The sequence below is a fragment of the Sander vitreus genome, chromosome 13 (genome assembly GCF_031162955.1).
Source record: "Sander vitreus isolate 19-12246 chromosome 13, sanVit1, whole genome shotgun sequence".
NCBI lineage: Eukaryota > Metazoa > Chordata > Actinopteri > Perciformes > Percidae > Sander > Sander vitreus.
Window position 1 is genome coordinate 23,013,824 of NC_135867.1, and position 14,914 is coordinate 23,028,737.

General features: G+C 39.6%; 3 protein-coding genes across 4 annotated transcripts in view; 1 reads left to right on the forward strand and 2 right to left on the reverse strand.

Moving 5' to 3' along the window:
- rnf43 (ring finger protein 43) overlaps window positions 1–1,693 on the reverse strand; it is a 92,274-nt gene extending 90,581 nt beyond the window's left edge. For both annotated transcript variants that reach the window (XM_078265935.1, XM_078265934.1), the window contains exon 1: window positions 413–1,693. In XM_078265935.1, coding sequence (XP_078122061.1) covers window positions 413–634 — 222 coding nt within the window. In that variant the 5' untranslated portion in view covers window positions 635–1,693. The remainder of the gene's footprint in view (window positions 1–412) is intronic.
- Window positions 1,694–3,371: 1,678 nt separating this feature from the next.
- hsf5 (heat shock transcription factor family member 5) lies at window positions 3,372–8,848 on the reverse strand. The gene is made up of 7 exons (XM_078266763.1): window positions 8,845–8,848; window positions 7,338–7,547; window positions 6,216–6,707; window positions 5,567–5,890; window positions 5,199–5,290; window positions 3,671–4,042; window positions 3,372–3,488 (listed from the first exon to the last, which is right to left on the reverse strand). Exons 1-7 carry the CDS (start codon window positions 8,846–8,848, stop codon window positions 3,372–3,374), a joined length of 1,611 nt encoding a protein of 536 aa, XP_078122889.1.
- Window positions 8,849–9,195: 347 nt separating this feature from the next.
- Window positions 9,196–11,070, forward strand: supt4h1 (SPT4 homolog, DSIF elongation factor subunit). Its single transcript, XM_078266520.1, has 5 exons — window positions 9,196–9,375; window positions 9,809–9,915; window positions 10,018–10,073; window positions 10,574–10,627; window positions 10,747–11,070. The coding sequence occupies exons 1-5, from the start codon at window positions 9,307–9,309 to the stop codon at window positions 10,812–10,814; spliced, it is 354 nt and encodes a 117-aa protein (XP_078122646.1). The 5' UTR covers window positions 9,196–9,306; the 3' UTR covers window positions 10,815–11,070.
- Window positions 11,071–14,914: the final 3,844 nt, after the last annotated feature.

The window sequence follows — 14,914 nt, forward strand, 5'->3', positions numbered from 1 at the left end:
TCTAAATTATTTGTCCATGTGTACAGATAGAAGACACAGACTACAATAATATTATCAATGGCAGGGTCCCCTGAGACAAAATAATGATCAGAGCAACAGGCCAATGTAAATGTACTGCATATCAAGGCAAAAAGGATTCCAAGTGGTAAAGCTGTGGTCCTTCAAGACCAAATATTCCCATAGCCTATATCTATATAGCTTAAGTGTCTTTGTGCAAGGCATTACATTCCTAATAGATTTGATGGCGCTATTGACTTAAAGAGACTTTGGGCCCCTGTGACACAGCTGAACTACAACTCTGACAACAGGTGGCCACCCGCACGCCTGTCCAGTGATTTCCTCTTTTTATTGGAGGTACAGTAAATAATGAGTGAGAATGGGAAGCCCCGGATGCTTTTTTATGACACCTTACCTGCATTAGTTTTCCCTCCGCGTAGCCGGCACTTCCTCCCACGAACACCCCTTCCAAAGTGATGGTCTTCCCCGTCTGCTCTTGATTCAGCAGTGTCACCTTGATGACAGCTCGGAGGGCCGGCCGCTCGGACTCCAGGCCCGGCTGGCCCAGCACCACCTGCAGGGCCGCCATGAGCAGCCACGGCCAGAGCCCGGCCAGGCGCCGCTGGGGGACGGTCATGGCCTCGGCTGTAGCGGCGGTGCCCGGCCGCACATGGTGGACTTCAAAGCAGGCAAGCACCGCGGATAGACAAACGGAGAAAGTATTTTTATGTCCCACTTCTTCTTTCCGCCTCGATGACTACTGCTAAACAGATACAATCCAAATTTTTAAAGCTGAAGGTCTGTCATCATAACTCATGTTTGAATGTCCTAAAACTTCCATTCAGCACCAGAGTTAAATTGGAACTCCACACGTTATAGAAAATGCATATTAGGCTACTCAGTGCCCAGTCCCCATGGAACAATGCGCTTCCTTACAGAAAACCGATATCTTCCGAGATACAATAAGCTTGAATGAACTTTTATCCAGTGTCATTAATGTAGGTGGCGATACATTGCATGCTCAAAGACACTGTGTAGAGTTTGAAGTGTGCATTGGTTTCCAACAGCCTGGTCTTCATGAGATACACAACAAATGTCCTCATTTGTAAAGTGTTTGCGTTATAGTTGAGCTGCTGTATCCTCTCCCAGAAGGGCAGGTCCTGGCAACAGTGTATCAATCTTCATCCGTATCCAAGCTGATATTATTTATTTATTATTCTTATTATTACAGTGTACATCGGTCACTGTACCTTATAAATCACATTTTGCGACCAAACACAAGTTGACAAACAGCGTCAGAAGATAGCACATCCTGTGGGCGCCACATTTTCTGGATAAATCCACAAAAACGCAGTAGAGCGACAACTTGAACTTCAAAGGCTGGGTTGCAGGTTGCCGCCGGAAAGTTATAAGGCATGTTGACAGATAGGGCAGTGCCAAAAAGTTGGGTAATATTTTTACAACCAAAAAGTTGCGAAAAATAATCCTCGAAGTTGTTAAATTCAGTAGGATACACCGCTCTATCTAATTATTAACCCAAGCAAATAAACCGTTGCCTTACTTCACTTACTTGATAATTATATTGGGTCCGAAACCAAAGCGACTTCTCTAACAAACCCATCGACTTATTTTCTACACGGTCCTCATTTAAACCAACTCACTGTAAAAACCAAACACACACACACACACACACACACACACAACACACAACACACAACACACAGGCTTTTCTCTGAGTTCAGTGCCTCCGCTGCACTGTAAGAAATTAGATACGATCCTCCCGAGAACACCGAGGGAAAATGAATTGTTTATCAAAATCATCAACGATTACAGAGCAGAAACACTACAAAAAGTACGGGATAAGAGTGGTCCAAACTCCGTGTGATCTCCATTTAAAGTTGATAAAGTGAAGAGACACCGCGTACAGTTATGACACCGTCCCAAAAGTCTACCTCCCGGACTGTCTCGCTCCCCTGGGATCTCATTGACACTCTCTACCTGCTCACTGTCCTGCTGCCTTCCAGTGCTGTCGGAGATTGGGATTTTATAGAAACGATGCACATGAACGACCAGATGTTTGGGGAAGGGTGGATTTTTTGTCACGTGAATTTCTAAGAAGGAGAAGCCGTGTAAACAAATTATGTTACAGGTAGGCTACTTTAGGTTATTATTATTACGCTGCTAAATTCAAAGTAATAGTTACAAAAAGTAGGCTATTTACTCCTATGTTCATGCAATGCGATGTCTTTGATAATAAGCAGCTATCGAATACCAATATTTATTACAGGCTTCGTTTTCAACCCCAAACACTTGCAGGTTACAGAATAAAAAATAAATTAAAAAAAATAGTTAAAGTAATAACGTAAAATGAGCTTCCGAGTAGCACCTGAAGGCCACATTGGAGGCTGAGGGCGGAGCAGTTCTTGCAGCAGCAGCAAATCAAAAACAAGTAAGTGGCTCCCTCTAGTGTACACAATCCTACAGAACCAACAGACACCTTTAGGACACAACTGCGGTGTCAACAAGAAATAATAAAAATTCACATTAAACCATCAAGCTGAATTATTAGACATATATTTTACTTTAATATAATACTTTTACATACTTGACAAAAACAAAAAACAAAACACTTCAGTGACACGTTCAAAAAACCCTGCACCTTTTAAGTGATGCAGTGGAAAAATAAAAAGGTGGGGAAATGCAACCACCACTTGGTCACCATCATAAAGCAATCAATATCAACAATCAATAGTATTATATTTTCATACATTTATTCAATATTTTCTCCCCCATTACAGCAGTTTGTTACAACTTGCTATGACAAACACTAGCAGTTATGTTATTAAAAACAGACTAGAGCCAGAGGTAGCCCTTACTGTAGCAAATCTGTATAAATTATACTTAAAATTACAATTCTTTAAAAACATTACAAGATGGTTACACTTTAGAAAATACCATGTTAAAAATGTAGAGATAAAACCTTTACTCAAATTATTGTATTTTCCAAAGTCATTAACAATAAGGAAAATCACTGCTATTAAAATACACAAATGTACAGCCTATAACTACTTTTGCTACAAGAATGAAATACGATTTAAAATAGAACACATCAACAATCTTTTACACAAAACTCACTAAAATGGAGAATAAAGTCTGATAATAGTGAGAATCTGAGATCAAATCCTGAAGTGAATCAAGACTCCCTGTCACATGCCAATCAAATCAACAAGTTGAGATCTAAAACGAGAAATACAACCAACTGTCAGTAAACTTGTTGCAGTGATAACTTGCAAACATACATTCACATGTTAAATGCCTTTCCTTCCACTAGTTTTATTCTGAACGTGCTCCCTAGATGTTATATAATGTCTTACCTAAGGATTTGGTGTACTTCCTGTCCATTTGCTGTTATCGGCCTGACTGGTATCCTTCAGACTGTCGCTAACCTCGGCACCTATAACATCAGTGTCCTTTGCATCATCGACGGTAACCTTGCCAGGGCACAGAGGAAACCACAGCAAATAATGTACAGGTCTTCTGCTAAGCTGTTACACGTTCTCTAATCATATATGAATATGTCTGCTGGACAGACCTCACCCAGCCATTCCTGGCAAAGTCTTTTAGAAAAAATAAAGCTAATTGCCTTCAGGGGATCTACAATGTAGAGACTTACCTCGGATGTGGCATCTTCAGGCATTTGCTCAGGTACTGAAACCACAGATTCTTCCTGCTGTTCGCATTTGACTAGATCAGCATTGCCTGACACAGCCATTATAACGGGTCCATACAAAGGGTTAGCTTTCATGGTGCTGGCAGGTTTGTCATACATCATGGGGTTACAGGTGAACGGCACTAACACAGGGCCTGGCTTCTCCGGGGTCACGACTCTAACCAGGTTGTTATTGGGCGGAGTTTGCATCACCTCATCGGCAATCTGGAAAATTGTGTCCAAGTTAATGTCAAATTTTTTCACCTCCTGGTGTTCCATGTTCTTTATGTCCTGGTTGTTGTCCCCGTGACACAACATATTCACAGGATAGCTCGCCTGTAACAGTGAAATAAAAAGATCTGTTTTAGACACAGTAAATGTTCAAAATGTTCCCTGCCTGGTCCGGAAACAACTCCAAACAGGACCGCAAGGCCCTGCAAAGAGTGGTTCGTTTCGGCTGAACATACAATTAGCGCAGCCCTACCCTGCCTAAAGGATATTTACATCAGGTGCTGCGATAAAAAGGCTAAGAGAATCATTAAAAGACCCAAACCACCCAGGTTACAGGCTTTTCTGTTGAGGTCGGGAAGAAGGTACTGGATACACCAGGCCAGCAGTTAAAGGCTCTGAAGAAACTTCTACCCTCAGGCCACTAAGATCCTAAATGAAGACACTGCCTAACCCCTGTGGTCCGACTGCGCTGTGGGTTTATTCTGCCCGCCGCTATGAGTCATAACACACTGGGAGCGTCTCAGAAACGGAGCGCTTTGCCTGCATATTTTGTTGTTTCGGGAATTTTTCCTGAATATTTGTTCTTCTACCATAAAAGGTAAGTAGTCTACATAGTTAAATGGTTTCTGCCATCAGGGGCGTAGCGCAAAATTCTGGGCCCTGTAAAAAGGCATTTTCTATGGGCCCCTCCCCGCATCCACAGCTATTCATTCTAGCATCTTTTTTGGCCCTCCTCAGTGGTGGCCTAAAGGTTAAAGAAGTGAGCTTGTGACCGGTAGGTCGTCGGTTCAATCTCCAGACCGGCAGGTTAAAAATCTGGGTGGGGAAAGTGAAAGAGCAGCGCTTGTCCCTCTCTCATTACCACCACTGAGGTGCCCTTGAGCAAGGCCCTTAACCCCAACCTCTCCAGTGGAGCTGCTCAGTGGCCAGCTGATCAGACTCTGGTTGTACCGGGCATCTTCCAGGTATGAATGTGGAACTGTGTGAATGTGATCAGGGTGTTCCTGCAAAAGAGAGGTTTCCTCTCAATGAACCTTCCCTGAATAAATTAAAAAAAAGAAAAAAACATGAGGGCCCTGGGTACTCAGTCCATTTTTCCACCCCCAGTCCGACGCCCCTGTCTGCCATTACTGTATGTCCAGTCATGAATGACATGGATCAAAGGTTTGTGGCTATGTTTCAGTTGTTAAAATAGTGTAGTGATGTTATATACGATTCTTCACAGTGTGTTTATTGTGTGACCACACTCCAGTTCACCTACCTGGTAATAACTGTGGGGAGAAAACGAGCCTGTCTGAATCCCACTACCTGCCATATGTGATGCCACAAGGTTCTGATGGTAGCACTGGCAAACTTCAACAAGACAAAAGATAATATTTTAGATTATAAATTGCAGGATTTGGGTTGGAGTTGAAACCTACATTTTTGCATTCCCAATTAATAAGTAATATTGATTCTACACACAGATTACTACATTTTAGTATATTACAAGTACATTGTAGCTAAAAAAAAAATAAATAAAAATGTTCTCCTCATGTACAACATAAGTAAATTGATGTAAATATAATAGTGTAGTTTATAACTCTTCCTCCCATACTATCCTAACAAGTGAACTGATGTCATGCTCACCTGGGGAATAGTAGCCAGGCGGATATTGTGCATTTGGAGAAGTAAAAGGGAAATTTGGGTTTCCATGGTTTGCACGGGACAGTAAACTCTGCTGAATGTGCATGGCATTGGCGCTTGAGGCTACTCCAGCATAGTGGTGGCTTAAAGACACTTGTAACCCTTTGTCTGCAGCAAAGACAGTCGGCGAAAGAGCTGCACCATGGCCTCTTATCAGGAATCGTGGTGGGACTGGGGTTCCACTGTGTGCTGTCGCGGGCTGAGCTTTATTGGGATAGTAAGGATGAGTTGACTCCTGATGTGTGGGGCTAAGCAGTGAAGTACTGACTGCAGAAACAGGAAAAAGCAAAGCATGACAACAACCTGTTAGACAGCCATTATTGAAATGTAAAGCACTGGATTGTGGAATTCAAATTGCAATAAGACGTTTGGTTCAGATGAAAAGTGATGAAGCATTTAGATTGATAGTGATTTCCCAAGTGGGGTTTGTGGACTTTTCAGTCCATGAAATGTTACGAAATAGTAGTAGTATAGTATAGTATTAACTATGTGACTACAGGGGAACTTGTGTGACCATTACAATATATTTCTGCTATCTACAGCTACTCCCTCACTGAAACACAGCCATGAGAAGTCATGCAGTGACACTTGCCTCTTTTCACATTTTTATCTGTGCCATCATCACCCCCACTGTATCGCAGGTATCGACTCGGGGGCCGACTTCTCACGTTCACACCAGCTTGTATCTTAGCCTTGTTGTCGACAGTGAGTCTCCTCAGACTCGCAACAAGTTCAGGTTGGTCTCGCTGGAAGTTTGGGTTGTAAAAATGATGATATGCCGCATTGTCCCCGGTGTCTTTAACAGCTGGATCGGCTTTCCTGAAGCCATACAGATTCAGCTGACGGACAAAGCTTGAGAAGTTGGTCGTTTTGAAGGCGTCAATGTTGTCCGGGGTGGTGATGTTGCTAGGAGACAAGATCTGTCTCTCGAAGAGATGCTGATCAATGACGACCACCTGGCCGAGTTTGTCCCAGCAGATGGCGTCATTTAACGGGTTGTTCACTAAACGCCATAGTTTGGCAGGAAAGTTATTAGGGTTGATGCTGTCAGGGAGGGAATTTTCACCGACATCCATGCTTATGTCTGTAAAATAGGAAAAAGAGGTAAAGTTGATGAACACAAGGCTTCAACTCATCACCTGAATATCAGGCCAACCGTTAACGTTATCAGTTAAGTAACGTTAGCTAGAGTAACGTATGGATTTGATTTCTTTGGCTACGGTTAACGTTAGTAAAAGTGGTTAATCACGGCTAAATTACTTCATCTAACGTTACTAACATTAACATTTGTAAAGGTGGAGTATTACCTAAGGTTAGCATTAACGTACTTTTTCGTTAATGCTAACGTGAATTTACTACCAGTTAAGTTATAGCATTATGAAGTAACTTAGCTAATTAACTTTAGCTAGATTGTAACATTAGCTAGGCTAATGTTACAGATAATTGGTAGTGGATAATGTTAAAAAATAAATAAACTCAAACCCATGCTACATTACTTCTTCTTATGTTTGCTAATGACAGAGTTAACTTAAAAAATAAAATCCTGTAACATTAGCTAGCTAGCTAAGTGACAAGACCAGAAAATGCTTACTTTTTTTATTAGCTAGTATTTAACGGGAGTTGGCTAATTTACCTAGCTAAACTCACTAATAAGCTAACTGCTCTGTATTTTAAGTTCTTTTTTTTTTAGCACAGTAACGTTAATTAAGGTTGCATACAATTCTTTCCATATAGCCTTGTATTGTTTGGGTCATGCTACACCAAGAAGAAACATCATGACAGGTGAACTGTACCTGGATCTCCAAAGATGACTCTCTTCTGTTCTCAGGACCGTTGGAAGTGTTCCCGAACCGTTGGAACTGTTGGAGTTTAAACGTTTCATCTGACACGGACTGATTCTGGGGCCAGGCCAACTGCCAGGATTCTATAATATTACACAGCTAGACAGGACAGCTTATGACTTGCTCCTTCTAACGCAGGTTTGTGTGTCTAAACTGTCTATTACGACAAATATGTGGTGGGAAAAGTATATTAAGTCCACTACTATGTATAAAAAACAAATTCAAATGTTGTTTAAGAGTATGAAGCAGCAAAATAAACTCATCAACAGTAAACGTGCTCCATTGTCCCATTCAGAGGTTTATATTATGATATACATTAAATCATTGGCTGAACTACTGCCAGTAACATGGAAGTGGTTGCAGCTGGCCAAGGTGGAGCTGAGTTTTGGGGCATTTAACCTATCACATTTTCTAAGATATAGCTAACATGTGAAAGAACATTTTTAATTTGTAAAGTAGTAACTATAGCTGTGAACCAAATGCAGTCGAGTAAAAAGTATAATGTTTCACTCTGAAATGGAATGTAGTGGAGTATAGTTTAAAGTAGCATACAATTAAAATGATAAAGTATAGCACAAGTACAAATGTACTATGCGGTTAGCTACTGTACACCACTTGCAGACATTAGCTCCAATTCTCTTATTTGAAAAGTTGAAATAACTATACTAATAAGGCAGCAAAACCTTATGAGTATGTTGCTGATATTTAATGTAGGTAGATAGATTTTTTTTTTTTACGCTCGTTAATTATACACAATGTCAGCATCATAAAAAAGCACAGTTGTGCAAAGGGAATGCAGCAAGCTAGAATGTGTTAACTGTACCTGTGCCAAAATGTACATGCAAATGTACACTGTACATGATTGATAATGATACAATTGCTTAATTGTATAAAAAAAGACAACATTATGCTTAAAACAAATAGTTAAATAAATAAAACAATGACAGTGATAAGTGATATAACACAGTGATATAATTATAATAATATATAAAAAACAGACAATGTAATAACAGTTTATTTAAAATGCATATAGTCAAAAACCAGAGAAGGAGAAAAACTAGATGAAATTTGAAATTCTGTGAATTTAATGGTCATAAAGTACCATTTAACAGAACAGATTTTAGTTAAAAGTAAGAAATAGTAAGGTATATGTCTGATCCAGAGGGAAACGTTTGTACAGAAATTAGTGTGGATCAAAAAGGGGGGGCCATCAAGGCAGCATTTTCAACAGTAAAGTCAACAGGAAGGCCATGAATATACATGATTTTAAAATATAATGGAGCCAGTGAGTCCAAATGCTTAATACTTGGATTAAAGTTATAGGTATATGTTAAAAAGCACCCAGATGGTCTTCATTCAAAGACACAACTAAAAACCCACCCATTATCCATCCATCTTCTACACTATAACACGTCTTTGTTTTTGTGATTGAACATCAATTATTTTAGTATAATCCATAGACTGGTAAAAATAAGGTTGACATTTTCAAATTTTTCACTGGTCCTAATCCTTTAGGTGTGGTTGAAATGCATGCATGGATGACCAAATAAATAACAATCACTGTTTAGTACACTCATAACAAGTTTAAGGACATAGTGGAACAAATCTACAATGCGTGACAAACCATGTCAAGTATAATCCCTGTAACTGAAATGATTGATTTATATGATGGAGATATAAAGAGTTTTATACAGGCGCACAATAGGGATCCCTCTGTGCTGGTCTTTTACTAGGTCCTCACAGTCAGTGACGTGATTCCCCAGCGACTGAGACATATTCAAAACATTAATCTGTTCTGATATTTGGGTATTACAATCGCATTTTCTCCAGGAGCTTCACATAATGGCATTGGAAACGGTCCCCAAAGACCTTCGCCATCTGCGAGCCTGTCTTCTTTGTTCTTTAGTGAAGGTAAACTGTGAATTACGAGAGAGAAACAGGCAAGCTAGCTTCTCTGCTAACGTGTAGCCGCTTTCTGCGCTGCATTATTGTTGTGTTGTGTCCATAGACTGTGTATTATTAGTAATAATATATACAGTCTATGGTTGTGTCTCACACATGAACTACAACTTTTAAAGTAATGCTTTCATGATGACTTTTATTTACTCAATGACACAAAAAGACTTCGTCTTCTAACAAGCCATGTTTGTTTGGCTAAACTCAAAACATATCACGTTAACGCTAGTAACGTTACACGAACTGAAGTACAACAGCCAATAAGTAGTAGTCTTGGTAAGACTGCTGGCTGTTGGTTTTAGAAGTAGTTTGTATCTTACTTTACTGGGTGTCCGTTGATTTATTGTCCTGGATTCCTGTAGCCTAACACGAACTCTGTCTTCTCCAGACCATTGACCAGTTTGAATACGACGGCTGTGACAACTGTGAGTCGTACCTTCAGATGAAGGGGAACCGCGAGATGGTGTATGAATGCACAAGTTCCTCGTTTGATGGGTAAATATAGATTTTTAGCATTGACGATTCAAAAACCTTCCACGTGGATTGAACTGTCTTCTTAATGTTTAGCCTACAAAATACTGCCTTGTTTGTCCACAGTGTAATATCCATGATGAGTCCTGAGGACAGCTGGGTAGCTAAATGGCAGAGGATAGGTAAGGAGGATGTTTGACCATGACAAAAAGTCCATTGATAATACTGTGTGGGTTTAGCACTCAATACGATGTCAATGAGGGCCTTATTTACTTTACATGTAGTCATCTGATGTTAGTATACGAATGCTGTTGAGAACAATCTTAATTTTGCCCCTTTTTAGTGTTTAAAAAAAGGATATATATATATATATATATATATATCTCCTATGCTTGTTGAATGTAAAACAAATAAAAGCAAATCATTGCTTACATTTTTATTGAACAAATTGTACATTGAATTAAATGTAAAAGGAACCACTAAAAAAAGGATGAGTTACATCATAAAGTGTAGTTTTCTACTGATATTTTCATTCAACTCACACAACAAATCTCCGAGTGTCTTTCACAATATGTCGCAGCCTTTCGCAATATGTATATTACGCCAGTTGATATTGCAATGACGATAAAAAAAAAAAAAGCCCTATTATTAAGTCATATTTTGTTTTGGCTCCATCCTACAGGCAACTTCAAGCCAGGTGTATATGCAGTGTCAGTGACAGGAAGACTACCTCCAGGTACACTTTAACCACACTGCCTCACTATGTAGCAAGTTTATTTGGCTTTTTCTTGTACGAATTCCTTCCTTATTGAGTATTACATTTACGTAACTTTTCAACGTTCTCCTTTTCTCAAGGCGTGGTGAGAGAGTTGAAAAGCAGAGGAGTGATCTACAAATCCAGAGATACAGCAGTGAAGACATAAGCGTGGCTGCTTCCAGTTGTCTGACTAGCCACACCAGAGTGGCATCACACTGCAGCACCAACTCCAGGAAGACATAACAACAGCGGGACTCAATTTGATCATGTCTGTGATGTCTTATGGGACTGCCCTCCCAACTGTTCAATTTTTGTTTGTTGCAATTAGAAATATTAGCGTGAGTGCTTACATGGGGAGAAGTGGATATTTTTTATTTCTTTGAATAATTGAGAAAAAAATAAAGGTCCGTTTTTATTAGAAATATGAGTATTTGTTTTTAGCACAGTAACATGTAAACACAGTGAGATTTGCTGATTCAGGTACAAGCAGTGTGTTATTCAGTAGACAGTGAACTGCTGTGGGTTTCAGATAGTTCCCAGTTACGAAAAAACTGCAAAACAACAAAGCTCATCAAGGTCCACTGTGTACATTATTCAATCACTAGTTTGCTCAATACAACAAATTGGTGTATAGAGAGATGTTCACTGAATGTTAAGACACTGAACATTGAACTCAACATAAGACACTGAGTTCTTTGTATTCACAGAGAAATCCCCGTAGTGTAGCTACTAACCAGCGACTGATTGGAAACACCACAGAGGAGGAACTAAACAGTCTTTCATTTCTGTTTTGAACAAATGCTAATAAAACATCCTTGTATTATTATTGTTTTTGCAGTGGTGGAAGAAGTATTCAGATCCTTAAGTAAAAGTACTATTTTACAAGTTAAAGTCCTGCATTAAAAATGTTACTTAAATAAAAGTATGTACAGTAAGTATCATCAGGAAGATGTAGGCCTACGTATAGTATTAAAAGTGAAAGTACTCAATGCAGTAAAATCCTCACATTTTAGAAACTGGAAACGATCCAAACTTTTCACTGTCAATCAACTAAGTGGTTAACCAGCTTCTGATTTCAGCTGGACTTGTAGGTCTGTGTATTGTTGGGTAGCTCAGTTTCTAATAAAACATTGTACAGTAGGCTACTTGAATAACTCTACTTCCTGTTATTTGGGTCACACGGTGGTGCTTTACCCTGAGTTCTGGAATTAAATGCAGTGAGAAACATTACCAATAGGGGGAACCGTCAGCCCTACTATTAGTGGTGTTAATCTAGCCGCATGATTCTCACCTACAGGACAGTAGTTTCTCCAATTAAATGTTAACCTTTCCAGTGTCCGTCCCTGCTCTAGCTACTGTTTCAATGTACAATAGTCTGTAATAACATCTGAGGTTTGTAGGTTGGCGCCCTGTGCTGCTGTGTGTATCACTGTTCAGTTGTACAGTAGCACTCTATTGTTGGCTTATATTACTGTTAAGGAAGATTTGTTCATTGCTAGAGGGTCTGAGCATTGTCCCATTTTACTGTAACCCGATGGATCGGGGTCATGCACACGCAGGACTCTTCTAAATCTCTGGAAGTAAGCACAGTGAGCTCTTGCTCTTGTCTTATTAGATGAGGGTTTCATTGCACGGGCACCTGGCGCTGCTATTCAGTTACATAGGCACGGTTAGTGAGACTGCTCTTTGGAATAAACAACTGAGACTGCCATGGTTTAGGAAAGGAAAGGAGAGGAGAGGTTTTATCTCCTGGTCCTCGATCATAATGAATGATCATCAGAAAATTAAATTCATAACATTAAGTCCAAGATATGGAGCACAGAAAAATGTTTATGAAAGGAATTCAAAGGGCTGCCCTATGACTTACAGATGATATTTTTGCCACCACAAAAATGAATTCATGTTTATTCCCAGCAGGGAGTTTACATTCAGTAAAATAATCTAAGGTGTAAACAGCATTAAACAATTTTTTTTTTGTAATATGATATACAGGAAAGCTGTCCCAATTTCATGTATGCAGGATCATTTCTAACTTTACGGGTCATGGAGGGAGAGATAAGAGAAAGACTTGGAATGGCGTGCAACATATGCCATAACCTACATTTCCTTTTCTTTTCTTTTTTACCGTAATGAACAAGGAAGTAACATCTACGTTAAATAATGTTAAAATATAAGGAGAGGGGGTTTAATGCATCTATTTTTAATGATGATACATTACTTCTTATGTAATGTATCTCTGCAATGAAAGTTACAAATCTACTGTGGCCAGGTCATATCCTGAAGAAATACGCAGTGTTTTGCCTCTTTTCAATAATTATTTCATAACTGCAGGATGTGGAGGAGTGGAATGTGTCGATTTGTCATATAATGGGCTTTTGCAGGCCTTGACACTGTAACCACGTTTGCTCTAGAAGTATATTCTAACAGCGTGCGAGGACTCGGTTTGTTTGAGTTATTCTGTTCAGTGGAAACACTCACACAGCCCTCTTCACCCTTTTTTAGTTTGCACTTGAAACAGATCACTGAGGCTCAGCTACTGTAAGCAACGATGCTGCAGTGCAGTTAACTGACACACATGGTTGATGGCTGAGCTTTAGGAAACTAGCTCTGATAGAGAGGCAAAGTTGTTACCCACATTTTATACGATTCTAAAATAATTACAATTATTTGTCCTTAATGGTGGTGGCCCTAAGAGAGAATTTTAATTAAAAAAAACCCACTTAAAATGGATCGTTCATCAATTCATCATAATTTGCTGTGTTAATGTTCTCATCAAGCTAAATAGGAAGATCAGCATGCAGAGACATTGTTATGATCTTGTGTCGTAATCTTTAAAATGTCTCAGTAATGTTCACAGTGTTCCCTCACTGCTGCCACATAAAGGACAAGGGGACCACAATGGACATAAGTTGACTTTTAGGTAGACATTAATGTGTGATGTATCCATTGAGCATTACCATGGTAATAATATTTTAGCATTAATACAGTGCTTCCATTGTAAAGAAATACCCAACCTCATGTGTATTGACAACAAATGAAAACGTAACTCATCTCAGTTTTATCCATGTAAAGCACTTCATAAGTGCTGTATAAATAAAGTGTATTATTCATTGTATGGATGTTGTCCTAAATGAAGGACCGATGTGAAAGTGGGGAGAGGACACATGGTTCTGTTTTGCTTTGTGGACAGTTCGCAGACAGCCTGGTTCTCTTTGTGTTTGTTTGATACAGACGACATGCAGCTCAGGTAGACAAATACACTGAAGGTGTAAATGTATGAGTGGCTGTTTGATACTCTATTCAGGATTATTTCTCCATCTTTTGCCCAATGCATGCAGGAATACCCTTACTCCTGTGAGTCAGAGCAGGAAAACGTGGGTATAAAAATATTCTTGCATATGTGCAGCCATAGACTTCATTCTACTGAAATGTTTTTTAACATATAAAATGATTCTCGGCTCTGATACACATGTCTGCCTGGGAGTCAGACATTTTACAAGTAAAAATGTCTTAAATACAGAGCCCCAGTAACACTCTTCCATTTGAAAAGCAAAGGTCTACATCTCCTCTTTTATGTTAAAATATGAAATACACTTTGGTGCAGTCGGCCATTATGCTGAATAAATGTAAAACTCACATTTTCTGAGAAAATTACAAACCAAATATCACTGTTATTATTCAAATGTACAAAATATTTCTCATTCTTTCCAATCCAAGCGGAACAAAGACTTTTTCGCACTGAGAATTTACCGGCAGTGGTTGGAGACAGTTTATAATCAAATGAGAAATAAACCACAAGTCCATCTGTACGCCTCCATGTGGGCTTCTTAACTCAACGCAGAGCTGAGTGCATGTGTAGATGAGTGCAACAGCATCAGTTCACTGCTCAGCTTGACCTTAAAACAAAACAACTCCATACTAAAGTTGTTTTCCCCTGTGAGATTTGAACCTCTTTTCTCTTAAAACACACATGTGGGCAAAGTCATTTCACGAGAGCTGCAAAGTAAAAACAAAACCGAGAACTGGGCTCAGCGCTTCAAGACTTCCACAACCACACAGGAAGGCGTTATCAGGAAGGCTGTCAGCTCCGCCCATGCACTATCCTCTACATGTCGAGCGTTGTACCAGCAGCATCTGAGCGAGGCAAGAAGAAGAAGAACGCCCTTCATGTTCACACTCACAGGGACACACAGGCCCCTCTGCCACGGCCTCATTGGTGCTCACAACTATGGCTTTTGCCCTTATTTGGATATGTCAAGGCTTTAA